Here is a 26,248-nt window from a genome sequence, read left to right as displayed (position 1 = left end):
AATGTTCCAAGGTTTCCCGTCGATCCTTGCGATACGGACGATTCCGGTCTTGTAAGCTTACATCCCGCCGCCCCGCGTTCAGGAGGAACCGAATTCTGGGTTGACATGGGGCCGGGACCAGGTGAGCTTGCGTTGCGCTCTCTAACGACCTTGGGATACTGGATGATGGCGGGCAATTACGCACCCGGTTACGGTGCAATGCCACTAGGTGGGTCTACCAGGGCACGGTATGTGACTCGTAGCCATTCGCGTGGATAAACCTCCGGCATCCAGATGTTGTGAGTTGGCGAAGAAATGTGCCCGACTGGATATAACAGTTTTTACTAAGATTAATGCCTGTGCAACAAAGCTTGGAATGGTATGATTTCCGTATGTAGGCGCGGTCATGTTATCTGCTGCAGTCTAACCCCAGTCATGGTGCGCGCCTCGTAGGCCGCAGTCACTCGCCCAGGTTTGCGTCTCCATGAACACCAAGGTGTCGTCAACCTACGGTAACGTTCTACATGCCACTTCCTGGTGCTTACGATACATGGGTCAATCTTAGTACGACCAGTACGACACCGAACCGATGAGACATTTAATTAGGTTTGCCGATCGCACCCTAATATACCATCTGATAACAATACCAACGTACTTTTGCTCCCATATTTGCACCGCGGCCTCTTTCTCGTTCGTCCACTACAGAGCGCCGGAACGAACCTCCTAGCCAACGGAGGGCGTCTATTCCTGTATGCCGGCACTTGCAACCTGTACCGGCACTTCCGAGCCCACTTCGTATCGAGTTTCTGTAACGCATACACCTAAAGTGAGGCTTGCGACTGTCATTTTGAGCCTGACAGGTGACACGTAGTCGAGGAGGATCTTGTTTCATGCCTGGTGCCTGAGCCCTGAGGATCCGCAATTGGTGGCCTATCCGGCACGGCCCGGGCTGTCACCAGCAATGATGACCAGCGCAAGGTCAGCTGTTTTGCTTTTTGCGTGCTGCAAGTCCCAAGTTCAACGGCCCGACTGTGTCTTATGTAAACATTCAGGACGCTTGGCCTGGCACTTGACGAGCACGTTTCTGCATACCTCCAAGACCTCGACACAACTTCAACACCATCAACCCGGCCAGGGTCCCATGTATTCGCTTGGGGACACGGAGTGGCTTGGAACGGCGGGGATATAGCAGCTGAGTGTTTTGCCGCCTTCACAAAGTTTCGTCATTAAGACAAGTCCTTAAACGGAGCATACCGCTGACATTCTAGTATGAATGAATGTATACGTCTTGCCCAGCCTCGACCGTTCGGAGCTTTCACACCGACTTCGTAGCGTCGCCGTAACGGTGCCGAGCCATCGTCCGCTATGAACATAGCGGAGCCTTCTCCGCCCCACTGCGGACTCGGCACAAAGTCTGGCCTTTTCCTAGTACGATCTGAGACGCAGGTAAAGGCTACAGATATGACGTGCATAACGACGTAGAGCTAGTCGTGGATCGTCTCGGAGCTTTAGCATCGATTACCATGCCCATGGCGTGGAGACAGCTCGCTATGCACAACAAACGCAAAGTATATTGGGTCTAGATTGCGATTTTTGTTTCCGTTCAGAACACCCTTCATACTACTCTAGTTGATCGCCTCTGCTACCACAATCTGCAGTCCAACGCAAACCAAAATCGGAAACATGCTCGGTGACGCAAGCCCAATGCGGGCCTTCTTCGGTGGCACATCTTGACCTCCGCTCTTCCCCATCCCGTTGGTACCGTATGAGGTTGAACGTATACTGTATAACCTCACGTTCGCTAAATTCAATAGTTCAACCACGGGTCAGCATGGCATGATTTTTCTGTACACAATGGTACAAGGTCACTACAAGGGCCGATGGAGCACTACAGGCCCTTCCCGCGTCGGGCTGCCGCGAGGATGGAAGTATCAGATATATCTTTATACCTAGCCATGTCAATCGCGTGGTCCTACCGTAAACGCACCCCACGTGCCCATCCTTGTAGCAGGGAGAGCCCAACCACGAACGAATCGTAAGCTCGGCCGTAGGCGCATGTACGAAAGACTGTCGTGCTGTGAGGCGGGTGATCATGTCTCCACCATACCTCGGCGTTTTCACCGATGGCGACAGTAGTCAAGAGGGGCGAAGCTTGCAGCAGGGCTGACCGCAAGGTTGGTGTGCATGACGAGTAACCTCTTTACAGTGCCCTTTACCATATCCGCGACAATCCGACAGAACTCGCCGGCTTGTGTCTAGGCTCTCAGGATTTGGAAAAGACCCTTGCGGACGGTTTGATCTGGAGCTTGATAGGTCACCGGCTGACGCGACCAGAAGTGTACGTACGCAGTGGCATACGACGTCTCTTGGCGAGGTTTGAGGGACACCTGATCTGCGGAGTTTTCCAAGTATCGAATGGGAGGACGACAATTCAAGAGCATTAGCACTTGGTATACCCCTAGGCCCATATTGTAGATCACTTAGTGATACACGATCAGCCATGGAATACTTGCGCAGCGATCGCGAGAGTGCTACAGGGTCCGTGTGGGCATCGAGACTGGAGAAGGCAGACTATGCAGCCAGAATCCATCCCCATGATAGAGTTTGAATTTCTCAAGTGTAACTCTAGCAGTTTAACACTACCTGCACATTCTGATCATCTTGGTTCGTAACGAGGTCGGTGTTGAGAGTGTTTGCGCGATGCAAACCTTGTTTGCAAGATTGATACCCACAGGGCACGTCGAATCGAGATTAACCGGTAAGCCATTAGAACTATTGCAACCACTGTTTATCATGCGCGTTTTGGTGTGATCTAAAGAGGGAGAAGTCAGTTCGAAACAGGAGCTCTGTTCACATGCTCTTCAAACTGTCCTAGTAGCATACTGGGTTTCAGTAGTGCGGTGTGGTAGTTTCCTCGCAGAGTAGAGTGCCAGGCCTAGGGGCGAACATGCCCCTACAGATGATGCTTCTGAATGCGTAGTTGATGATGGCGAAAGAGAGAAGGCGTGCGAGAAGGTGATGTTTGTCGTGATTGGTCAAAGCGCGCGCCCTGGTGAAGCGAATCCAGGAACAGGTAACGCTCACCCTAGGCGCATCCTTTCTCACATCAGCGACGATGGCTTGCCACGAAGACACACCCACCCCCGACAACGGTTTCTATGTCCTCGTCACGGGTGCGAATAGGTTCGTGTACCCATTGTCCGCTTGTGCGTGCTCAATTGACCCGCCTGCAGTGGCCTTGGGCTCGGTATCGGAACCCGCTTGATTGACGAATTCCTGCAAACCCGCCCCCAAGACGAATCCCTCGTTCTCATCATCACAACACGCGACCAGCGCAAAGGCGACGCGGCCATTGAGAAGCTACAGCAGCACCTCGGCAAGGTCATTCGCAGCCATGAACAAAGACTCCCGGGCATTGCACAGGTGCTGCAGAATCGTGTCTTGTTCCGCCAGGAGCGACTAGATCTTCTGAGCCTGGTCTCGGTACAGAAGCTTAGCAAGAAGCTCCGGGAAACGACGCCAAAGCTCGATGCAGTCATTTGCAACGCTGGCATAGGCGGATGGACTGGCATCAATTGGCCAGGCGCCGTGTGGTCAATTCTCACCAAGTGGTCACAGGCCATCACCTACCCTACATACAAAATCTCTGGTGTTGGATGGCTTGCAAAGGCTCAGATACCTGCGGACAAGAAGACGGAAGAAGAGCCTCCGCTAGGCGAGGTCTTCTGTGCTAATGTCTTTGGGCATTATCTGCTAGGGCACTACCTCGCACCTTTGCTAGCAAGACATCCTAAGAGCGAGCAGACACGGGGCAGGATGATCTGGGTCAGTAGCCTGGAAGCGTACGAGCACGTATTTGACATTCAAGACATTCAAGGCATCACGTCGGATCTGCCATATGAGGGCACCAAGAGGCTGACGGATGTTCTGGCCATCACGTCTACGCTACCATCAACGACCGAAGCTTTGGACCAGTACCTCGACCACGCCCAAGACTCGGACAAGACTACAAAACCGCGACTCTACGTTGCTCACCCAGGCATATGCGCTACCGCCATCGTACCTCTCCCTCTCATCCTTCAATGGTGCATGGTCGCCGCATTCTACATTGGGCGATTCCTTGGCAGCGAGTGGCATACAATATGGGCTGACAAGGGTGCAACTGCCATGGTTTGGCTGGCACTTGCAAGTCAAAGCACACTGGACAACATGGAGGCAAAAGAAGGTGTGGGCAAGTGGGGAAGCGCGGCGGATTTCTGGGGCCAAGAGCGTGTGGACCGCACAGAGGTGGCGGGATGGGGTTGGGGAGGCAAGATGGGGGAGTACAAGAGGAAGGGAAGGGATCCATACGCGAAGGATTTGACCAAGGAGAGCCAAGAGCGCTTTATGGAGACGGGGAGGAAGTGTTGGGAGAAGATGGAGAAGTTGCGCATGGAATGGGAGGATCGGCTGCGACAGGCTGGACTCGCTGTTGAGATGTAGTGATTCACAACACACTCGCAAAGTTACGGCACCCCACAGATACAGCCGGCACTCACATACTCTTTTACTCTTCGACAATGTGTAATAATTCTTTCTTGCGCCCCACACATGTACAGCACACGGGCGTGGTTCAATCAAGCATGCAACACAACAACCCATTCTGTACTTGCCACATTGCGAAACGTTCCAACTTCAAACACAAAACACAAAACTAACAAAAGAACTGCCGAACTGACAGTGTTTGTGCCGACATTATGCAGGTTGACGCAGCAAAGACAAGGTCGGGTTGCAGGATTGTTTCTGTGGAAGACTTGAAATCGCGAAAACCCCATCGATGAAGTTGAGTGACTTCAGAAAAAGACGAAGGACAATTAGAACTAGGAGACCTGGACAATGTCGCATGCCACATCACAAATCACCTCGGCGACGACGACCAAACGACAGGATACTCCTGCGGCGGAGGCAGCGCTACTGAGCATAGTTCGAATAGTCTGGGAACGCGCCACATGGCGTTGCGGTCGGGTTCACAGGCGCATTAAAATCATGTAATATGCTCCTTGTTGGATGTGAAGGAGGGCGGAACACGCCTCGAGGCAATCGTCATAATCCCCCCCGCATTCTCAATTCTCTGGTTCGTGATGTTTCTTGTGACGACATAGGAGCTCATGCAGCAATCCCAGGAACCGCACTCTTCAAAGCCAGGGGCTCGACTAGGGTCATCCCCACTCATCTAACAAAAACAACAAATAGGAAGTCTTGACGGCACCTGCAGACCGCTGTGCTGGGTCGCGCCGGCCAGGGCTCCCGCTGTGCCCCTTCTCGCTTGTCCTCTCTGGGCCAAGTCTCCCTTCTGGCCCTCTCTTATCCATCCATCTCTAATTGATGCCCGACGCGACTGTTCGTCGCCATCCCCTAGACATTTGCCATCTTCGACTCTTCTTCACGTCGCACAAGTCACTCCAATACCACCGCTTCTTCACTCTCTTCTCTCAATCGCCTCAGTGAATGCGCCCGCTGTGAAGTGAAGATAGACGCCATTACAGCCACCCCAGTCACGTCAAATTCACCACTTTCACCGCTCATCTTCTTTTACCGCCACAACCCAGGACGCGAGCAACTACGCAGCGAACCTGACGATAGCATTGTCCTGGCTATAGCGCGAATGGACCCCAAGAACGACCCGCTCTCGAGCGACTATCCACCTATCTTCGCACGCGACGTCACTCTTCAAGTGTCATTACTATCGACAACCCTCGCATAGACTGCGCAAACCTCACCTTCAACTCGCGCATACGCTATATAATACCTCGTCACTTGTCTTAGTCGCGTCACAACTGCGAGACTGGAGGGGCGCACATTGTTCGCGCACAAGACTCGAGTTACACAATCGCATTGTCAGCGGCTGCCTTCTTTGAACGAAGAAAACATTGTTCCTGTTGGCTTGAGAACATCCCAACCTATTACTCTTAACTCTACCGATCATAATTCTTGTCTGGGACCTTACATCAACATGTCGAGCGTTTCGTCATCGCACAGTTCCTTGCGTGGAACTGCTTATAGACCATCCACACCCGACCAGACAAGATCTACGCTTTCACGAACGAGCACATACTCCGTTGCGCCAAAATCAGAGTTCCTACGAAACGCGCTTGAAGCGCGAAGGGCACAGAACACACCGACTCCTTCACCTCAAGATCTTAAACCGTTACCGCCATCAACCTCGATGCCTCTAGAAATACATACTCCCAAAACTTCACCAGATGTCTTCGATGAGTTCGCGCTCACCGAGGAGCAAACGACACCCGTCTCGCCCATCCGACGGCGAAGACCTAGCGATGTTGGCCCTCCGCTCTCCAAGACGAATCGAGAACTCACAAACGAGATCCAGAAACTGAAGGAGACACTCATGACCTCCAACATGCGAGTGGAGCTGCTGAAGAAGGACAACAGGGAACTACAGCATGATCTGACGGCTGCCAAAGAGCAAGTCGAGCGACTTGAGCCACTAGAGGACGAGAACTATGAGCTGCTTGCAGAGAACAAACAACTCAAACTCAAGCTGGAGAAGATGAGCGAGGAGATATCAAACCTACGAGAAGCCAACGAGGATCAGCGAAGGAACAACGAGGAGCTCACTGCCATAGCAAGTGAGAGCGCTGCGCACTTCACAGACCATGAGACCGCTCTCGAAGAAGCCGCCGAGTGCATCATTAAGATGGAGGAGGAGAAGGAATTGCTTTCCAAGGAACTCAAGATGCTTAAAGAGCGAGTAATGATGATAGAAAGCCATTCTCCTGTCAGCACGCTTGTTAACAGCCCCGGAAAGTATCCGCCTCGCGTCTACAGTGTGGACGAGGAACGGCCTTCTACCTCTCACTTTGACTCGGATTACTACAGCCAGGCAGAAGACTCGCCGCAAGTCAAGCCGAGCAGTGAATCGGTCAGGTCGTTTACGCCTTCGGAACGATCAAAGAAATTCCTTGGTCTGACTGAAGAGCGAAGACGATCTGCTCGCGATCTGTCTGAGCGTATGTCAGCTGTATCTTTAAAGGCACTACGCGAGGCATCTCCGTCTCCAATTCCAGAAGTGCCCCAGGTTCCGACTGCCTACCAGCAACAGATTCCGACAATTATCGCCGATGACAGGTCTTCCACTCCCTCAAGGACTCCCGTGCTGCATCGACAAGGTCACCAGCCATCCTCGCGTTGTTTGATGGACGCAGCAGAGATATCTCCGGCTCGACCGCATACAGTTGCTCCACAAGCTCCTTCCCGCCAATCGGAAGGTCTACGAGGCCTGTACAGTCCCCGTAGAACTTCGTCAAGCAGGAGAACAAGCGATTGCCGCCCATCTAGCTACGTCGAGCGTCCTACCAACGTCACTGGCAGTTTCGCTGGACGCCAGCAGTCTATGACCGAAGCATCCCCTCATGTGCTTTCACGCACCAACAGTAAACACACGAACACGGTCAATCCAAACGAGCACACTCAACGCCACGTATCACGCCGCCTTCTATCCGATGCCGCCCGACCTACCAGCCTCTGTATCCCACGGTCGAACCTGGACTCCGTATCTTCAGGGTGGGAAATGATACCCTCAAATCCCTCCCCTCCTGCCTCCAATGCCTCCACAACCGATCTAGTCTCTGTGGTAGATCCACGAGAAGACAAGGACGGATGGTGGCGCAGCTTAGATCGTCTGACTCTCCCACAAGCACTGGCTCAGCAGCAGCAACAACAACAACAACAACGCGATCAACAGATACCGCAACCTTCTAATAACGCTGGGTCACGACCCGGTGCTCCTCCTCCCCCTCCCCCTCCACCACCTCCTGTTAACACAGGCAATCCCGTCCGTACAACGAATGCTCTGAATGCCTACGTTGATTCTTTGAGGAGTAGTGGTACGAGACGGAAGGGCGAAACTACGCCTTTGACGGCTCTCAACAGTCACCCTGTTGAGAAAGACTTTTTGTTTAATGCCAAGGAGACTGAAGAAGACTTTCTGCGCAAGGCGAGGAGTAGTACGGGGCCTTCGCGCAGAGGTTAGTTTCTCGTTTGGTAACATCCCTTTTTTTCTATTATCTCGTTAATTCCTAATGATTGTACGGCCTGACTCTACCCTGCTCCTTTTTTTTGGCGTTTGATCAGACAGTGAGAATATACTCCGCGAGGAGGTTATGACGGGTTACCTTTATCTATCAACAGCGTGGGAGGTTTATATCTGAGGTTGCGACTTCCGTTCGCCATGAACATATATCTGCCTGGATAGCAGTAACAAAACAGCTATTCCTATCACCAGTCGAGTATATTGACATCATGTAATACTACTACAACAACTACATCTCCCTGAAACCGAAGTCGCAATGTCAAGTGAAGTAAATGTATTCCAAGCCTTCAAACATTGACGCCTCCCAGAAATCAAACCATCCATCTATGCCCTTTTCTCTCACTTTCTACCCTCTCCCCTAAACTGCTCAGCAACCATATCCCCCAGCGTTCTCCTCTGCCTCGCCTGCTGCCCACCTTCAGCCAAAATCCCCGTCGCCAGTCCCGCCCCACCACCTTCCCTCTCCCTCTCAGCATCAAGCCTCGCTCTGAGGCCTTCAAACCCACCCTTGGTCTCCTCACCCACCATCCACCCGGGAACCCTCCAGCGCGCCGCTCCAGGCAAAACATCCCTCCGATACGCAGTGCCCACACCCCATCCCACGGCCGCCGCTAGAAGCGACCCTGGGAACTGCGAGAGCGCGAGTTGAAGAGGAGGGAGATAGGACAGTGATTTCGACGTCAGAGTCAGGCTTCGTGACCAGAGCGCTGAGAGGGTCTGGGTATTTGGTTGCTGCGCCGATGTAGATGATGGTGATGATGTAGGTGCAGACCAGGGAGAGATCTTATACCGGTAGGTGTAAGGAACTGCGGCGTAGTAGTTTGCGAGGAGGGCGAAGAGGATGGGCGTGGGACCTGCGGGGAGGTAGTTTATTGCGCCGAAGGTTAGGGGCCGAAGAACGAAGGTTAGGAGGAGAGGGGGGAGGAGGGTCGTATAGGGGAGGGTTGAGAGGAGGAAGGACTGTGAAAGAGAGGTATTAGTTAAATAGTCTGGATTCGGAGAGGAAGAGGATAGGATTATGTTTTTGGGTAAGAGGGATGTGTTGTGGAGGTACGTACAGCGAATTTCCTGCTCCCCCATAATCGTTCCACGACGCGGAGTTGGTAGAATGTTAATACTGCGAAGAGGACTTCTGTCGAGTTTGTAAAACTCAGCTGTTGGGCCATATGTCAGCGTCTTTTCCTCTTCTTCTTCTTCTCCTTCTCCTGCTATCCCCTCTCATCCACTTGTCTCTTTCCTCCCAAAGTAACGTACCTGCCAAACCGCAAACCTCCAAAACTGCCCATACTGCCAAATATGCGGCACAACCTGGATATGTAAATAATACCTTGAATCCGTAATCGTAGCTAGCAGCGCGCCAATGACAGTACCGAAGACGAGGAATTGCGTCACGGGCGCGTTTGTGAAGCCTGAGGAGATCATCGCGTTGAGAGGAAAATGGAAGAAAGAAGGGATTCAATGCGACCAACAGCGCTTCATAGCATGGTAGGTAAAACGTCCGCAGTGTAAGGTGTAGGACTGGTGTGGCTAGCTGTGAGCGATGACGATGGGGAGTATGCGCGCGAAGTGCGGAGCCAATTGCGGAGGTGCCACAGTTGCCATTGGGGCGCGCGACTCGTGTCGGCAGACCATCACATGCGCGAAACTCACAATCGTAATTCGTACAGCCAGCGGACAAAACAAGTAATTGAGCAAGTTCGTTTCCAGATATCACACGCCATAGAAGGGTACTCTGAACTATATACACAACGAAAACATCACCATGGGCCCCTCGCCGAGAACGCCTGTAAAAACGGAAAAAGATGCTCGCCGGCTCAGCCATGCTTTGTCTCATGCTATACCATTCTTCTCACGCAAGCTTATTTCGTGCCCCTGTCATCGCTGCGCGCAGCGTGCTTCTTCTTCTCCGCAGCCGCCTCTTCGTGCTCAGCTAGCTTCTCCTCAGACGAACCCTCACCCTTAAAGACCTTGGCTCTGTCGGTGGCGCCGGGAATGTGCTCGGGTAGCTCGCTGCGGCCGATGAGGCTAAGGACGATACTGGCACCAACAATCATGGTAAGAACGAAGCGGTACACGGCGTACCAATTAGGTGTCCAGCCCAGACGAGATGCGCCTGTAGATTTGGTATTAGTTACAATACATATGAGCGAGTGATGAGGGTAAAACTTACGAGTATCAACATAGTACAACGCGACGAAACCCAGGAATTGCGAAATCAGTGCGCCCTCAATGGGCATGAGCAATGTCCCCCAAGCTACCATGGGTGCCACAACACCGATAGCGTAACGCTTGTAGCCCTGGTAACCTCCGTAACCTGCCCACTCAAGTCCCCAGTGGATGGCACCGAGGAAGCTCAGGATGGATGCTCCGTAACCGATTTGCAGAGGCTCGACGAGGGAGAGGAGGTATGTAGCGTCCTTTTCAGAGAAGATCATACCATAGCCCGCATTGCTGTGGTTCAGTTCCCAGGATAAATAGACGGTGGAGATGGAGGTTGCAAGGTAGGGAAGTGTGCCGGCAAGACCCATGTAGTATGCTTCTCGAGGAACTTCGGCGAGGGAGAAGGTGTCTTTGATGGTGTCCTGGTGTTTGTTAGCGTTTGTGATCGAAAGAGAATATATAGAGATAACATCGTATACATACCACGTCGTGCCTGACTCCCGCCATCATATCCACCTCATTCTGCGGCTGCTCTGCCCCAATCTCAGAGAACATGGGATGCGTCGAACTGGTGCTAGACACAGTCTCTGGTGTGGGCTTAATCTCTTCCCTTGCATATCTGCTCTCTGCCTGCTTCTGCCCTTCCGTTAACGTCTTATCGGCAAGGCTGCGGCGCAAGATGGCAGAAGCCGGCTTCAGTTGCGCTGCGGTCGCTTGCGCTAGTTGTGGTCTCCTTGCAGCCAAGGAACCGAATTGTGTTGTCCATTGAAGTTGAGGTGTTGTGCGAGTGAAGTTTGCAGCTGGTCGTGCCGATTTGGGTGCAGCTACCGACCTCAGCGCGAGGCGCGACGCACCGTTGCGTAGCATATTAGATTATCGAAGAGAGGTAATATGTGATGTAGAAAACAAGATAGATGCGAAAAACAATTCGTGATGTACACACGACAAGAAGCTGGGTATATGGAGGAGAAGAAAAGAGAAGATATGGCAAGATAGAGCTGTGTGATTGCGATTACAGCTGCAAGCTTCAGCTCTCCCCCGCAAGTTGACGCGCGACGCCAGTCTGACGTCACGCAGTTTACATCATATCGCCGGTCATGCTTCGGCACCGCAGTGGCAGGTGGATCTCAACGGTGCCGCGATCCGTACATAGTTGCAACCAATCTGTCACAATGAGACAAAATGTGCCGTCGCACGGTGGGTCTTTCCACGCAATCGCATCGACTCGAACATAGCTCGGCGCAGCCTCGCTCTAACCCGGCAATACTGATAAATCAACATCGTGGTTTGTAGTACGGCATGACGCAAGATACAAAGCTTGACGGCCTTACACTCTCATCACAGGAAGCCTTCTATACAAGATCTGCACAGCAGTAACGCTATCCTTATCTACCTATAATCAACACCGCGCATACCATTAGGCTCTGTTTCTGAATTTGGGCCCACACTTTCAAGTTTTCTGAAGACATATTTATTAGATCTCTATCCTCAGGGCCGGGTCGCGTACGCATCTTCCGGCTACACCGGTAGACCTCAGGTGATGATGATGCGGTTCTACCAGGGCGGTTACGTTGAAGAATATTCAGAGCGGACCCGCATCCATCATTCCATCAGGCATCGCCATCTTAGAAAGAGTATCTCATCTAGCAAAGGCCCATTGCAAAAAGTAGTAAACATTATAGGTCGCCCAATCGAAGCCGAACCCCCATTCTGAAAACCCATCATGGCATGTACTCGTAAACTTCATTACACACGCACAGTTCCAACCCAATCAACCCTTCGCGTTCCACCGGTCATTGTACGCATTAACCCCAACAGCAACCTGCCGATAAAACCAATTCCTGCTTCCCTCATCGCTAACCGGAATAAACGGACCATTCGTCCCTCCCTTCAGCGTGATACCTAGCCCGGTCCTCTCTTTACTAATGGTCTGCACGTCCTTGAGCGGTACATCCCATTCAGTTTGTAGCTTCTTCGTGCGCACCATCATCAGGCCGTTGTACGTGAGCATGACGAGCATCTCCTTGTTCTGCAACTCGAGATGCGCAATGTAGTCTTCGTTGAAGTACTTGCCGTTATCAAGTGTCTTCAGCCAGAACTGGCCGAGCGCTTCGCGTTGAGAATAGGGGCGCACGATACCATCTGTGCCGATGAAGCGGGTGAGACGTACACGATCGAGTCCTTCTTGGTCGAAGACGGTGGTTGTGTTGCGGACACCCTCTGCCATGTTGGAAGCGAGATCGAAGGCGCCGATGGCTGCCTTGGTAGGTACACCCAGCAGTCCTTTGCCGACTCCTTTGACGAAGCCGAGAGCGCCTTCCTTCTCAGCGCCTTGAATGGGATGACGGGCGAGACCACCGAGACCGCTGGCAAGACTGCTAGCAAAGGCGTTGCCTCCAGAAGTGATGCCGTAGAGGGCGTGCTTGGGCCTGTTGCGAGACCGCGACATACGACGCTGATCCTGGAACTCCTTGTCCAAGGTTGCCGCAGAGAGACCCTTTGACATACTACCAGTGAACTTGGCCATACTGTCTGAGAACCCGAAAACGGATTTCTTAACGAAGCTTGACGCGCCCTTTGCGATACCGATGCCAAGGTCCTCCGGACGATCCGACTTGACAAGCCCTTGGTACGGCTCGTAGAAAATGTCAGCAACACCAGAGCTGATGTTGTTGAACAGGCCAACCGGGTTACCGAGGAAGTCAGCGGATCCGATGATGACGTGTACTTGTCGCAGGGATTCTTGAACGTAATGGTTCTTGATGTTGTTGATCAGTGCGGTGGTAGAAATGCGGGCGTTCTCCAGCATTAAGGAGTTGTATCGCACTGGCGCATCGTTAACGTTGCCAATCGACATGGTGAGGACATTGACGGCGAACATGAACGGATTGGAAGTGCTCATGGTGTCCTCGGCGTTGATTCGCTCTGTACGAACGAACGACAGATCGATCTGCATTGGCTGCAAATGTAGCAGCTCAAAGTAAACGTCCTGTCCAGATTGCTCTTGCTTTGGCTCGGGAATACTGAGGTTATCATCCCACAGCTTACCCTGCTTCTCTTCGGACCAAGAAGCGCCGGGTATATTCGCGAAGTCGATCATGGCGAAGATGAAGTCCTCATCAATCTCGATGGTCATCTGTTGGAGGAGGAACGTAAAGTACTTGATGTAAAGTACTCCATATGAGTCATCCTTGACCTTGGTGATGGTTGTCTGGAAGATAGGATGTGCCTCCATCTCCTTGCCCGTCTTCGGAACGACACTGGGGTAGAAGATGATAGGGAAGATGCCGCCGTATAGTTGATTGTCAACTTGGATCCACTTGACTTGCATGTTGACCATCTGATAGAGGGGCGAGTCGGAGTACTTCATCTCAATATCGCGGAGCGTGACATATACTAGCTCCTTCAGGTGGCGGTTGACTAGCGATATACCGATACCAGCAAGTCGTAGCTGCGCCTTGAAAGTGACATCGGTGTCCATGTCCTTGACCTCAAATCCAGTCGCGGAAGAAGATGTGCCAGCGGACTTTTGCTTGTACATACTCTTGGAAGGCTTGTAATTCGATACCTCGAGAGTTTGCGTCGGGCCTGCCGCGACGACGTTCAGATCGATGACCTTCATACCGCCACGTTCTTGGCCAGGCGGTATCTTGAATGGGATAAGCGGTCCAATCTCGGCAAGCTTGACATGTCGCTCCCGTCCATTGGCGCTGATGACGATCTCCTTGTTCTTCGCCGCTGGGAAGTCCCATGCATATGGCATGATACTCCTAGGAGGCAGGCGGTACCTGATGGGCCTAAAACCAGAACCGCGGTCATCCTCATCTTCATCCAGATTAGGGTTGGCTTGCCAGTACAAGAACTCTTGGTCACTCATATTCTTGAACGAGAACGGCCAATGCTTGTTCTCGACGCTGACGTGGCAGAAGATTGTTGCTGCCTCCATCAGGATATCCACACGAACAAGCTTCTGGCGCTGCCCAGCCTTAGAGAGCTTGACGTGGACATTGCCGACGTTAGAAATGTTGAATGGAGAGGACCACTGGTTATTGACACCTGGATAGCAGAGAGATAGTTGCGGTGCTCCGCCTTGTCGTAGCCAGCGAAGAGGGAAAAGTTCTCCATCCTTTACCGTCATCCAGTCAGATTGACCAGGTTCTCGGATGAGCAGTTCCTCCTTCATCTTGTTGTTGACAATGAAACGTGGTGCAATAGAAACGGTCTTGGTCAAGTTGTACTTGCCCTCACCCTCCGAAACCGAGACGCCCAAGTGCATGTCCGAGCGTGCTTTGTTAGAAGGTAAAGCTACGGTGTATGTGCTACCAATCGCATCGAAACTCTGAGGCTTGCTCCAGTTGGAGTCGCCCACCTTGATAAGCGCACGACTCTTCTTGTTCTCGGTTGGGTAGGAGAACATGAACGGTAAAGCCTTGCCGGAGTCACTCTGGTTGTCCGTAACTATACCTTGTCCGGCAGCAGCTCTGGCTTGACCCATAAGCTGCTGAGCCCGAACATCGAGTTGAAGACCGGTACGGTTAAGGATGATGTAGGGACTGTAGATTGCTACTTTGAAAGCGCCACCGCCGTCAGGGAAGTTACTAGAGATTGTCAGTACCTTTAGAACTAGGTTGGAGCGTAATGTACTTACAAGAAATGCATGTTAAGGTGCAAGATGGTGTCATTGTTATCCTTGACTTCCAACACTTTCTCCCTCCTAAAGCTCTCCCGATCAGTTGAATTGATGATGCCAAACTTGCTTGGCTTGAAGGGCCCATCCTGCATTTCTACACTGATGAGAAGAAGATGAGAGAGTTCAACGACATGAACCGGGCTGATGCCACCTTTCCTAAGGAAGTTTGTCCAGTCTTTCTTCGTGTTGCTGTCGTAGATTCGATACTTGAAGTCGTACGGAAGGAGGTTGTGAACTTCGACAGGCGCCTGAAGGCGAAGTCGCATGTATGGGTAGACACCAGTCAAGGGGTCCTTCTTGTCATAGGCTGCATGCAGTTGAAAGTAGAATGGTGGTGCTTGTTCGTCTTGTTCGCCACGGCAGGTGATCGTCCTCGTGGGGCGCTTGAGCAAGTCCTTCCAGAACAAGCGCTCATTCGACCAAGCATAGCCGAAGCCTTGATCGGGACGAATGACGATGGAGTGCATATGGCAGGCGCCCACAGGTGCTGGCCGAGCATCTCCTGGAGCGATCTTATCAATCTTGAGGAGATGGCCATCTTCTGGACTGTACATGCCGAGCTCGATCGGGATCTGCGTGTTGTTCTCTACCAACAACGGGGAGCGAATGGTGATGTTCTTGATATTGTCGGCGCCAAGCTTTACCTCGATCAACAAACGGTGTTGAATGCGGTCTTGCTTTGGCTTAAGGTTGTACAGGAACTCGCCCTCTCGATGTACGGGAACACGGGTAAGAGTATCAAAGCCACTGCCCTGCAGCTTGATACCAAGCATGCCGGTTGCGCCGTCTGTGGAAAGCGACTCTCTCGTCGACATGGGGTCTTCAAATCGCCATGGTTGCTCTTCTCCATCCTCAAGTTTAGCTGCAAAGCCTTCTTGCTCTTTGCCCTCAGCCCAGACATCGAGACTGAAACCTGTGTAATTGCGTACGCGGTACGGAGCGTCACTACCTCGAGGTTTCGATAGAATGTCATCTTCGCTCGTGAGGAAGTCGAATGACTTAGAACCCAGTGCAATCGTTGCAGCTGTCACTGTGAGCTCCATGGACTTGCGGGAGTAGATATCCACGGCTAGCTTGTCAGGGTTCTGGTCCTTGGACATGTGGAACCCGACGCTCCAGGGCTCAATCAGCGGCTCCCACGCAGACTTGGAGAAATTGTACACGTTGATCAGTGTGTCGAGCGAGGTATCGGCGACCATTGCTCCTGACCAGTCTCGTACATCGACACCGAACTTCTTCACGCGCCAATCGAGCATGGGCATCTCGTGTACATCGCCGATGAGAACAACACGTATGCCTTCAAAGCTAACGTGGAGCTCTTCTCGCTTGAGTACAGCAGAAGAAGGAGGTGCTTGCTGCTGTGTGACCTGTTGACTGGGTCGCTTACTGGTGGCGAGAGACTTGGTTCGAGGCTTGTGAGTAGACGCTTTGCCTGCGTGCGAAGTACCTTTCTTCGATGGCGTGCCTGACTTGAGTTGCTTGGCTTCTGCGGAAGGCATACTCTTCTCAGCAGGCGCTGCCATTGCCGATGCTCTGTTCACGATCTGCATTGCTAACAGAATATCGCGTAGCGACAAGCGAAGCACGAGAGGCTCGATATCGACGGTTATGCTCATCATCGAAGACTTTGAGCTTTGGTTCCTTATGTCTAGCGCTGTTTGAATACTGAAGTCGTCGAGGATGCGCATGCGGTTGGTCTCAAAGCGATCCATACGGCACAAGAACATGCCAACTTTGTCGACTTGTAGCGTCATTGCCTGTTGTTTGGATACTAGCACCTGTTTTGTACCGAGTACAATAGCCTCTGAACTGGCCAGTGCTGGGTTTGCGATGAGGACGACTTGGGCATCTACTAAGTTGACACGGAATGACACATTCATGCCTCCATCAGTAGACTCTTTGGCAGGCTCCGGTTGTTCCAGTGTTCGAGAGCCATCGGGAGACATGATGTCGTCATCACTGTCTGTCTCGTCCTGTTCGACGGGTTCTTCTTCGATAGCTAAAGGCTCATCGGTGGCGAGGCCTGCGTTTGCGAATGCTTGGAGAGCAAAAAGGTAATCTAGAGCAAGAATGATCCTTGGGCTGTCGATGGTCAGAAGTGCGATCATGTTGCGCTCCTGTCCACCTGAAATCGACACACTAGCCATGAACTGCTGCTTGACGTCGTTGTTGATGAGTGACATGATCTTACGGAACTTGTTTGTTCCCTGCGTACGACTATCTCGGATCGTGAAAGATTGCACGACTAGCTCGGCCTCCATAGCTCCATCGCTAATCATACGGACCTTGACATTGGTGTCGTTGAGGGAGAACTTCGAAAGGCTAGCGGCTTCGACGTCGCCCACAGGCTCACCATCCTCAGATTTGACAAGCTCCAAGCCGATGGTGCCAACCTTGAAGACGAAGTCCAGCTTCGTCCACTTGCTGTCGTCGCCGGAATGTAGTTCAGGTCCTTGTGAAGTCACTACGTCCTTGGAGGGCTCTTCTTCCGTGGCACTCTTGTCCGTCAATCGTCGTGCAGGCTCCGTCGTCTCATTAGGCAGTTCAGCCTGGACGTCTTGATCGATAGCGTCGGATTCTGTGGCAAACGCTGCGGGTATTGAGCGTGACAGTTCTAGTGCGAACTTCATCTGTTCCGGCGTGAGCTGTAAGTTGATGTTCGACATGTGACCGTCAATCTCAACATCTGGGCGCTGCTGTCCTGCTTTATGCTCGACCATGGTAATGTTGAAGTTGAGATCAACCTTGTCAATTAGTTGTAACTCTTCTGATCGGTTTTCATCGTAGTGCAGCTTTGACGTAAGCTTGATGTTCCTGATACCGGCTGAAAGCTTGTTCGCGGTCTCCGCGCCCTTGGAGTCATCAAGAGGCACGAAGCTGTTTTTCGCATAGATCTCTCCCAGGTTTGCAGTAAGAGTATCACGATCTGGCTTATCGGATACTACCATACGGGGGAAGACAACAATAGGCGTCGCAATGGTGATGTCGAAATGGAACTTGGTGGCTCGTTGCTGAACCTGCGTTGCCTGGTTTGCCGCAGCCTGACGAGCCGCATTGAAGATGGCTTGCATCTTACCGAACTTGACGGCAAACTCCATGATCTTACGGAAAGGCTCCGTCAGGAAATTGATCTTGATAGAGCCTGTCTTTAGTGCGACGGCCATGTCGTACCCTGGGTAGCTCTCCGCATCAGCATCGAAGGTTTCGTAACTGAAATCGGCCAAGTTTTTGCCCTCAATAGTAACCAGTTGACGAAGCGACGACTCTTCGGAAACACCTTGGTTGATGTCATCAATCAGCGACAGATTTCCAAGTCGTCCACCGATGCGCATCGTCTTGCCACTGAGGAAGATGCCAACATCTCCAGAGTTCAAACTCAGTGTAGCTAGGCGTATACCGTCGTTGTTTAGGATCACAGCAATGCGCTTGAGCTCCGCTCGGATGCGTATCTTGTCGGGCTCTACTTGTGTTTGGCTAGCAACCGGTTGCTGTTCTTCCTTGTCGGTTATTTGAGCTTGTTGGTTTTGCGGTTGGCCTGGATTGGTAAAAGTATCGAGGACGAAATCCAGTAACGTGAGCAACGTCCGCCTGGTTACTATCAGGTTGATTGTCGACACGGCAACGTCCAAGTTGGTCGCAATGCCCTCATACTTAGTTTGAAACTCTGGAGACTCTTTATTCACCTTGACAAACTTGAGTGAGAACAGATCCTTCTGTTCGTCCGCTGACACATCTTCGGAAGAGATGATGTTCTTGAACTCGGGAATGGTAGACTCTTCGACGTGATCTTCAACAGCCAAGCTCTTAAGACGAACATCCGCAGCCATCTCGAAAGCCTCCTGGTAGAAGTCGAGATCAAAGCTTTCAGCAATAAGCTCAACAAGCAGTTGATCAGATTTTCTGCCCTCTGGATCTGTTCTATACAAGGAACCCTGAAGCTTGTCGACTGTAAACTTGAATTCGAAGTTGCGCTGATGCAGATGTGCCTCTTTCTTCCCGTCTCGGATCTCTGGAGCATCCGAGAACTTCTCGTCCGCCTCACCTTCGTGACCTTCTTCTTCCATGACGAGCTCATGTTCTTGCGCAGCAAATGCGAACGATTTTGATCGCGACCGTCCTAGAGGATCTGAATCAGCCTTGGCGTCGCTTGCGGGCTTCAAGTTCGCTGGACCCTTCGCACCCTCAGTCACTTGCTTGCTTGGTCCATCGTTGTCGAACTTGGGAATAGCCACGTCAATCAGTTTCATTAAGTTCTTATACTTGGAATCGGATACTGAGGCATGAAGCACCGGCAGGTTTCCAGAGACACGGAATTTGGTCAGATCCGACGCCTTGGGAACGATGCATATCTCGATCTTGAAGTCCATGTTGATCCGGTCGACGATGTGGTAGTTCTTCAAGCTCGAATCTTCGTCGAGCTGCGCGCGAGTCTCTTCGATGGACGGTCCTATGAGTACTTGTGTTGAGTGGAGCTTCAGGTTGAATTTGTCGTACATAAGCTTCTCTAGTTTGCGGAAATCCTCATCAGTGTACTGCTGCTTTTGCTTCGCTTGTATGTCACGAAGGGTGTCCTTGTCGACAAGTTCGCTCGTTACGCTCACATGACCAGCATCGACAATGAGACAGTTGCTTGACTTCTTCGTGACGGAATCCGGCACAATGATGAGTGGCGCTTGCAGGTCGAGTTGCGCGTTGATGGTCTTGTGTTCGGTAAGGGCAAACTCGAGACCTGCGCGTGTTTGTTGCCGGATGCCTTCAACAGTCGCTCCAGCGGTCTCCATGAGCGCACCAATAGACTCCATGTGCCTCTCTGGAGGCTTGAAGAACTTGGCTACCTCGACTACGAACCTAGGGTTGTAGACGAACTCCATGCCCTTCAACTTCATGGTCAGGTTTGTGTCGGCCGCTCCATCCAGTGGGTTGTTCTCAAAAGTGAGGAAGAAGAATGGATCATCTTTCTCCTCACCTTCTTCTTCGTCCTCTGCGTCCTTGGGCGATTCATCATCATTGAGCTCTTCGATGCGCTTGTCATCTGGTACAGGCGGTGCATCTTTGACCGTGATGATTTGAGGGAAGAGACTGCCCTCTGTGGTACCGTCATAAAGGCGCATACCTTCAAGCGCGACCTTTACGAACATGGAATCTGTACGTTGTAGGAACTGAGTACTGAAGGAGTCAAAGAGCAGCCGGAGGATTTCGTTCGACTTGCCGTGAGGGTCGCGCTTGAGTGTGAAGCTGCCGGTTCGCAAGCTCATGTTTACCTCTAACTTGACGTATTCGCGAGGCATGTCCACCGACTCGGTAATGGCCTTCTTCTCGTCCCAGTCGATAGCGTCGTAGAGCTCTTTCCGTTGTTGTTCGCTCATTTGCGTGTTCTCGTCGTCGTGATGCTCTTCCTTCTTGCTTCCCCACACCCAAGAAGACCATGTTTGCTTGGGCGGCGGTTTCGGGACAGCAACACTCTCCTTGCGTAGTTGATTCCGAGCCAAAGAGCGCCAGAAGCGAAGGTCCTCGTATTTGAGCTTCCGCTCGAGCTTATCCAGATCTTCAGTCTCGGTAGCGTCGAGCTTTTCATCGCGCTTCTTCTTTTTGAAAAGTTCGATGTACCGTATACGGTCGTCGCGACGCTCTTTGAAGTAGTCCCAGCTCCATTGTCGGTTCCTCTCATGAATCTTGTCAAGCACAGCCTTGCCCGCAAATCGAAGCCAGCCAGCGGGATCCTCCTTGGGTGATGACTTGGGCTGCAGCCTCTTGTACTCTTGGTGGCGGATGAAGTAATGGAATAGGTCGACCAGCATGAGCGCATCACGGTATTGATCCTCGTCGATGATAAAACCAAGCTCGTCAAACAGCAGTCGAGCCTTCATCTTGGCCCGATCTAGTTTACCGGTCTTGTCCATCTCCAAACCAGCACGACCACTGATAGGCTTGAGAATAAACTGGTGATCGCCCAAGTCCGGGTTATCGCCTCTAGGAATCATGCCCTTGGCGCGTTCAATGAAGTCTGCTCGGTCGATTTGCTGCTCATCGCTACTCTGACCACCCTTGCCCGTGCCAATGAGCTTTGCGTCTGTATCCCAATATACCGCTAACGAGCCGAGTGTGGCTAGCTTGTGTGTTGAAGCCGATGTGCCTTGGATGAAGGTAGGCTTCCAGTTCTCGTCAGTGCTGATAGCGCTGAAGTCTGCGAGGGTAACACCAAGGGCAAATGGGTGTCCGGGGTCGGCGATGGAGTCTTCGTATCGGATGTGGATGTTCTTGACCGTGACTTGAACGTTGTCGACGATTGCAGTTATCAAGCTCGCAGTAAAGCTCTGGTTTTTCTGCTGCTCCTCAGCGCTCATGCCTTCTGTGTTACGCTCCTTCAACAGCTCCGCGCTGTCGAGCTTCTCCATCTTGACAGCGTGCGCACGCTTGTCCTCCTCGTCTGCGTCGTAGTCTGCATCTTCCTTGGGCGCTGCAAGCAGGAAAACATCTTCAATGTTGACCTTGAGCGGCTTCCCTCGTAGATTTGACCAGGGTATTGATAGTGTGAGCGAGCCAAGGTGTCCTTCGACGACATTCAGCGGTAATCGTAGCTGGTCAAGGGCTTCGCGACGAAGTTCGAGGTCCCGCAGCTTGACATCGCCGGACCAGATGCCGACATTTAATTGCTTTGGATCGAAGTTCTGGACATACATGCCCAAGAACCGATTTAGCAGTGTTGACACGAGTCCCTCGAGCATAGTGGCGGTAGGTGGCCGTTACCCAGGCCGAGCTTCGAAGGGGACAGGTAGGTAGGTGGGGTATAGGGTATAGGGTATAGGGTATATCGGAGTCGGAGGGGGATCGCTATGTCGTAGAACTGCGTGGAGTCATAGGGAACGGCCGTCAATGCGTAGATGCCACGATTGGAGGTAATTGTACGTGGTAAGTAAACCCAAGGTGGGGCGGGTCCGGCACAAGTCTGAGTGTTGTGCTGCTTGGGGTATTACCGAGGCGGCGATGGAAAACAGGCCGCAGGGAGTGTCGAGAATAGAATACAAACTCAAAGACAGCAGACTGTACAGTAACGCTCCAGGAATTAGACGAAACACAGGACGCGTAAAGGTGGAGTTAAAGTGATCTCCAAGGCAGCTGCAAGTGCGATGCATGACGTAGCGTATAGTCTTCCCGCTCACGTGTGCGGGCCGTCTTAGGTTTGATTCGCCGGAAGTGTCCATGTCTATTGCGGATTTCTTGAATTTCTGCCCACGTCTCCAAGCCACCGCGAATCGCATCTAGGCCTAGATACCAACATACTAGCCTTGAAGCAATTGTGCAATCACCCATCGCAGTAGATTGGCCAGAACTTTGTCGCGATTTTGAATTGCGGTAACTCACGCCATAGGCTCAGTCCCCTTAGCAAAGCTTCCGAACAGCGCGTCCCTTGTACCACGTCGAGTCTGATACGCATACTCACACACACACCTCACCATGAGCTGGTGGCCTTTCTCAAGCTCAGGCGCAGATGCTGCCGCAAAACAACAATCACCACAAACAATATCCACCACCGCATCCCCAGTCCAAAAACCCAGCGACGCGCCCACAACAGAACCACCTTCTCCCCATCAACCCCCTCCGCTCCCCACGACCCCGACTTCTACGCCGCCCACCCACACCTCGCACCCCCCTCCTTCTCCACAGCCACCACCTCGCCCTCCCCATCCACCTCGACCCCCGAAGACTTCGACCCCACACTCCCGCGCTCCATGTCCTGCCGCGCAGCCTTCGACAGCGCCTTCTACTGCTCGTCCCTCGGCGGCCACTTCAACGACATATACCGGTATGGACAACTACGCAGTTGTTCCGACCACTGGAACGACTTCTGGTTCTGTATGCGCACCAAGAATAGTTATAGCGGGCCGGATGTCAAGGAGAGGATGATTCAGGATCGGTATCGCGAGAAGGAGCAAAGGGTCAAGAGTGGGCCGAACAGTGAGGATGTTTGGAGGAAGAGGGGCCCTGGAGAGGAGGTTAAAGGGGCGTTTAGTAGGGCTGCGGAAGAGGTGGAGGGGCAGTAGGGGAGGAGAGCTGTATGATAGGTCAGGACATGTGTCAGAGTGAACCCTGAAGGTGAACAACAGGCGCACACATGCAGGACATTGAGAAGCAAGTGCTTGGTATACGTCAAGGAGGTAGATTTGCCAGGGCATATACATGCCCAGAAAGCGTGAATCCCTCGGGGGTGCTGAATTCTTTCGCTGACGGAAGGGGAAGACCTTCATGGTATTTGCAGACGGAGTCACGTGTTGAGGCGTAGGGAGGTTAGAGTTGTTGCGCAAGTCGCGACATGTACAATAGTCATGATACCCTCAGATAGCATAGCATCAAGCATCTATATATATCGCACTACAAGGTACCCTGAAGATATACACTGAGTTTTGCCTAGGCTCTCGACACAGCAATATGTATGCCGTATACTCTGATGTCTGAGCCCCGGTATCCTTAGTGACAGATTGCTGCTTCTCGTTGTGGATACACATACGAGCCTTGCATTCCAGGGTTGGGTTAACTCTAAACTTGCGTCCGTAGTGATACTCATAGATCCCATCTCGCCCGCGTTGCATCTTCTTGAGCTCAACGCCAGTACATGTGTCAGACATGTCCTCGTCGTGAACACCCTGTAGAGCAGATGGTGGGAACATAGCGTATACCTTCAGGATACAGTTTAGCAGATCTGGTGCTGACTCCTGCATCGACTCTCTCAAACGTAAGACACTGTGTATGCCTTTAGGGTCTGGCTTCAAGTCAAGGCATATCCTGAAAGCCGTGGGCACCTTCGCGATATGCACTTTGCATCCATTCTTTCAAACATCACAAAGCAAGTCAAGACCAAGTATTTGAAGTATTCGCTCAATTCTCTACACAGGACTACTATATCCTACTATTAGAGTACATGCTAATCCACCTAACTTTTCCTCCCAATCGTTGATCGTTATTCATCCGATGCATGAAGAAAACCGTGAAACGGGCTCATATTGGCCGTGAAACTCCGTGAACTACCACCCATGAAAGAAGAAGTCTATGCTTGAAGATGCACAAGGAAAGAAGACGAAGAGACTGCTGAAAGCGATCCGCTTAGTCGACCTCCTCGACGGTGGGGCCGTCATCGCCGCCGGCACCACCTGGGGCACCGCCGCCGGGCATACCGCCACCGGGCATACCGCCGGGCATGCCACCCTCACCACCAGCTCCGTAGAACTTCATCATGATGGGGTTGGCGACACCCTCAAGCTCCTTCTGCTGAGACTCGTACTCGTCCTTGGTGGCCGTCTGGTTGTCGTCCAACCACTGGACAGTCTTGTCGATCTCGGCGGTGAGCTTCTGCTTGTCGCCAGCATCGAGCTTCTCATCGACCTTGGAGTCGGAGAGAGTGTTGCGGAGCGAGTAAGCGTAGGACTCGAGGGCGTTCTTGGCCGAGATACGGGCAGCCTCAGCCTCATCCTCAGCCTTGTACTTCTCGGCCTCAGCCAACATGCGCTCGATCTCCTCCTTGGAAAGACGGCCCTTGTCGTTGGTAATGACAATCTTGTTGGTCTTTCCGGTACCCTTCTCAAGGGCGGAGACGTTGATGATACCGTTGGCGTCGACGTCGAAGGTGACCTCAATCTGAGGGACACCACGAGGAGCAGGTGGGATGCCAGTAAGCTCGAACTTTCCGAGCAGGTTGTTGTCCTTGGTACGAGCACGCTCACCCTCGTAGACCTGGATAAGTACACCAGGCTGGTTGTCGCTGAAGGTGGAGAAGACCTCGGACTTCTTGGTGGGGATAGTGGTGTTGCGCTTGATGAGAGCAGTCATGACACCACCAGCAGTCTCGATACCGATGGAAAGCGGCGCGACGTCGAGAAGCAGGATCTCGGAGGTGGACTTGGACGATGTGTCACCAGACAGGATAGCAGCCTGGACGGCAGCACCGTAGGCGACAGCCTCGTCGGGGTTGATGGACTTGTTGGGCTCCTTGCCGTTGAAGAAGTCGGAGACCATCTTCTGGACCTTGGGGATACGGGTAGATCCACCGACCAAGACAATCTCGTGGACGGAGGACTTGTCGATCTTAGCATCGCGGAGGACACGCTCGACGGGCTCCATGGTGGAGCGGAAGAGGTCCTGGCAGAGCTCTTCGAAACGAGCACGGGTGATGCTGGTGTAGAAGTCGATACCCTCGTACAAGGAGTCGATCTCGATGGAAGTCTGAGCGGAGGAGGACAGAGTGCGCTTGGCCCGCTCGCAGGCAGTTCGGAGACGGCGGAGGGCACGAGCGTTGGAGGTCAAATCTTTCTTATGCTTACGCTTGAATTCGTTGGTGAAGTGGTTGACCAGACGGTTGTCGAAGTCCTCACCACCCAAGTGAGTGTCTCCAGCAGTGGACTTGACCTCGAAGATACCCTCCTCAATAGTCAAGAGGGAGACATCGAAGGTACCACCACCCAAGTCGAAGATGAGAACGTTACGCTCACCCTCGGTCTTCTTGTCAAGACCGTAGGCAATGGCAGCGGCGGTGGGCTCGTTGATGATACGGAGGACGTTGAGGCCGGCAATGAGACCAGCATCCTTGGTAGCCTGACGTTGAGAGTCGTTGAAGTATGCAGGGACAGTGACGACAGCGTTGTTGACGGTGCCACCGAGGTAGGACTCGGCCGTTTCCCTCATCTTGGTCAGGACCATGGATGAGATCTCCTCGGGTGTGAAAGTCTTCTCCTCGCCCTTGAACTCGACCTGGATGACTGGCTTGCCGCCCTTGTCGATGACCTTGAAGGGGAAGTGCTTCATATCGGCCTGGACCTCGGCGTCGGCGAACTTGCGACCAATGAGGCGCTTTGCGTCGAAGACGGTGTTGACGGGGTTCATGGCGACTTGGTTCTTTGCGGAGTCACCAATGAGACGCTCGGTGTCAGTGAAGGCAACGAACCTGGGACATGTTAGTAGGCTGTGTCAACTACATGGGTACGTCTGACTTACGAAGGTGTTGTTCGGTTACCCTGGTCGTTGGCGATAATCTCAATGCGGTCATCACGGAAGATACCTACGCAAGAGTAGGTAGTTCCAAGATCGATACCAATCGCGGGTGCCATGATGTCGATGTGTGTGTGTGTGGTGGGGTATCAAAGGTAAAGAAAAGTTCGTAATATGCTCACAAGTCGGTGACTTATAAAAGTGAGGCTTTCGCAGTGTAGTGTGATGTGTGTTGTGTAGTGGAAGAAGAAACAGTCCCAAGGCGCGGGCAGACGAAGTTTTTGTATCGCTGGATGCGTGGTGTTTCTACAGAATTCCAGCGCCTTCGACGCGCCAAGCAACCAACCAGA

General features: G+C 52.4%; 6 protein-coding genes across 6 annotated transcripts; 3 read left to right on the top strand and 3 right to left on the bottom strand.

Moving 5' to 3' along the window:
* Window positions 1-943: 943 nt before the first annotated feature.
* On the top strand, window positions 944-1,311 carry ALTATR162_LOCUS592 (uncharacterized protein; the record flags this gene model as incomplete). Its single annotated transcript, XM_043308186.1, has 3 exons — window positions 944-957; window positions 1,032-1,196; window positions 1,248-1,311. The coding sequence occupies 3 exons, from the start codon at window positions 944-946 to the stop codon at window positions 1,309-1,311; spliced, it is 243 nt and encodes an 80-aa protein (XP_043164121.1).
* Window positions 1,312-3,094: 1,783 nt separating this feature from the next.
* On the top strand, window positions 3,095-4,461 carry ALTATR162_LOCUS591 (uncharacterized protein; the record flags this gene model as incomplete). The annotated part of the gene is made up of 2 exons (XM_043308185.1): window positions 3,095-3,162; window positions 3,213-4,461. The coding sequence occupies 2 exons, from the start codon at window positions 3,095-3,097 to the stop codon at window positions 4,459-4,461; spliced, it is 1,317 nt and encodes a 438-aa protein (XP_043164120.1).
* A 1,510-nt stretch (window positions 4,462-5,971) lies between these two features.
* On the top strand, window positions 5,972-8,011 carry ALTATR162_LOCUS590 (uncharacterized protein; the record flags this gene model as incomplete). Its single annotated transcript, XM_043308184.1, has 1 exon — window positions 5,972-8,011. The coding sequence occupies one exon, from the start codon at window positions 5,972-5,974 to the stop codon at window positions 8,009-8,011; it is 2,040 nt and encodes a 679-aa protein (XP_043164119.1).
* A 1,919-nt stretch (window positions 8,012-9,930) lies between these two features.
* ALTATR162_LOCUS589 (uncharacterized protein) lies at window positions 9,931-11,098 on the bottom strand (the record flags this gene model as incomplete). The annotated part of the gene is made up of 3 exons (XM_043308183.1): window positions 9,931-10,184; window positions 10,242-10,653; window positions 10,715-11,098. The coding sequence occupies 3 exons, from the start codon at window positions 11,096-11,098 to the stop codon at window positions 9,931-9,933; spliced, it is 1,050 nt and encodes a 349-aa protein (XP_043164118.1).
* A 904-nt stretch (window positions 11,099-12,002) lies between these two features.
* Window positions 12,003-21,646, bottom strand: ALTATR162_LOCUS588 (uncharacterized protein; the record flags this gene model as incomplete). Its single annotated transcript, XM_043308182.1, has 2 exons — window positions 12,003-14,829; window positions 14,880-21,646. 2 exons carry the CDS (start codon window positions 21,644-21,646, stop codon window positions 12,003-12,005), a joined length of 9,594 nt encoding a protein of 3,197 aa, XP_043164117.1.
* A 2,374-nt stretch (window positions 21,647-24,020) lies between these two features.
* On the bottom strand, window positions 24,021-26,017 carry ALTATR162_LOCUS587 (uncharacterized protein; the record flags this gene model as incomplete). Its single annotated transcript, XM_043308181.1, has 2 exons — window positions 24,021-25,854; window positions 25,905-26,017. 2 exons carry the CDS (start codon window positions 26,015-26,017, stop codon window positions 24,021-24,023), a joined length of 1,947 nt encoding a protein of 648 aa, XP_043164116.1.
* Window positions 26,018-26,248: the final 231 nt, after the last annotated feature.

Source organism: Alternaria atra, assembly GCF_907166805.1.
Source record: "Alternaria atra isolate CS162 genome assembly, contig: 21, whole genome shotgun sequence".
NCBI classification, from domain to species: Eukaryota; Fungi; Ascomycota; class Dothideomycetes; order Pleosporales; family Pleosporaceae; genus Alternaria; species Alternaria atra.
The sequence above is the reverse complement of the archived record's forward strand: the minus strand, read 5'-3'. Positions and strand labels throughout refer to the sequence as shown.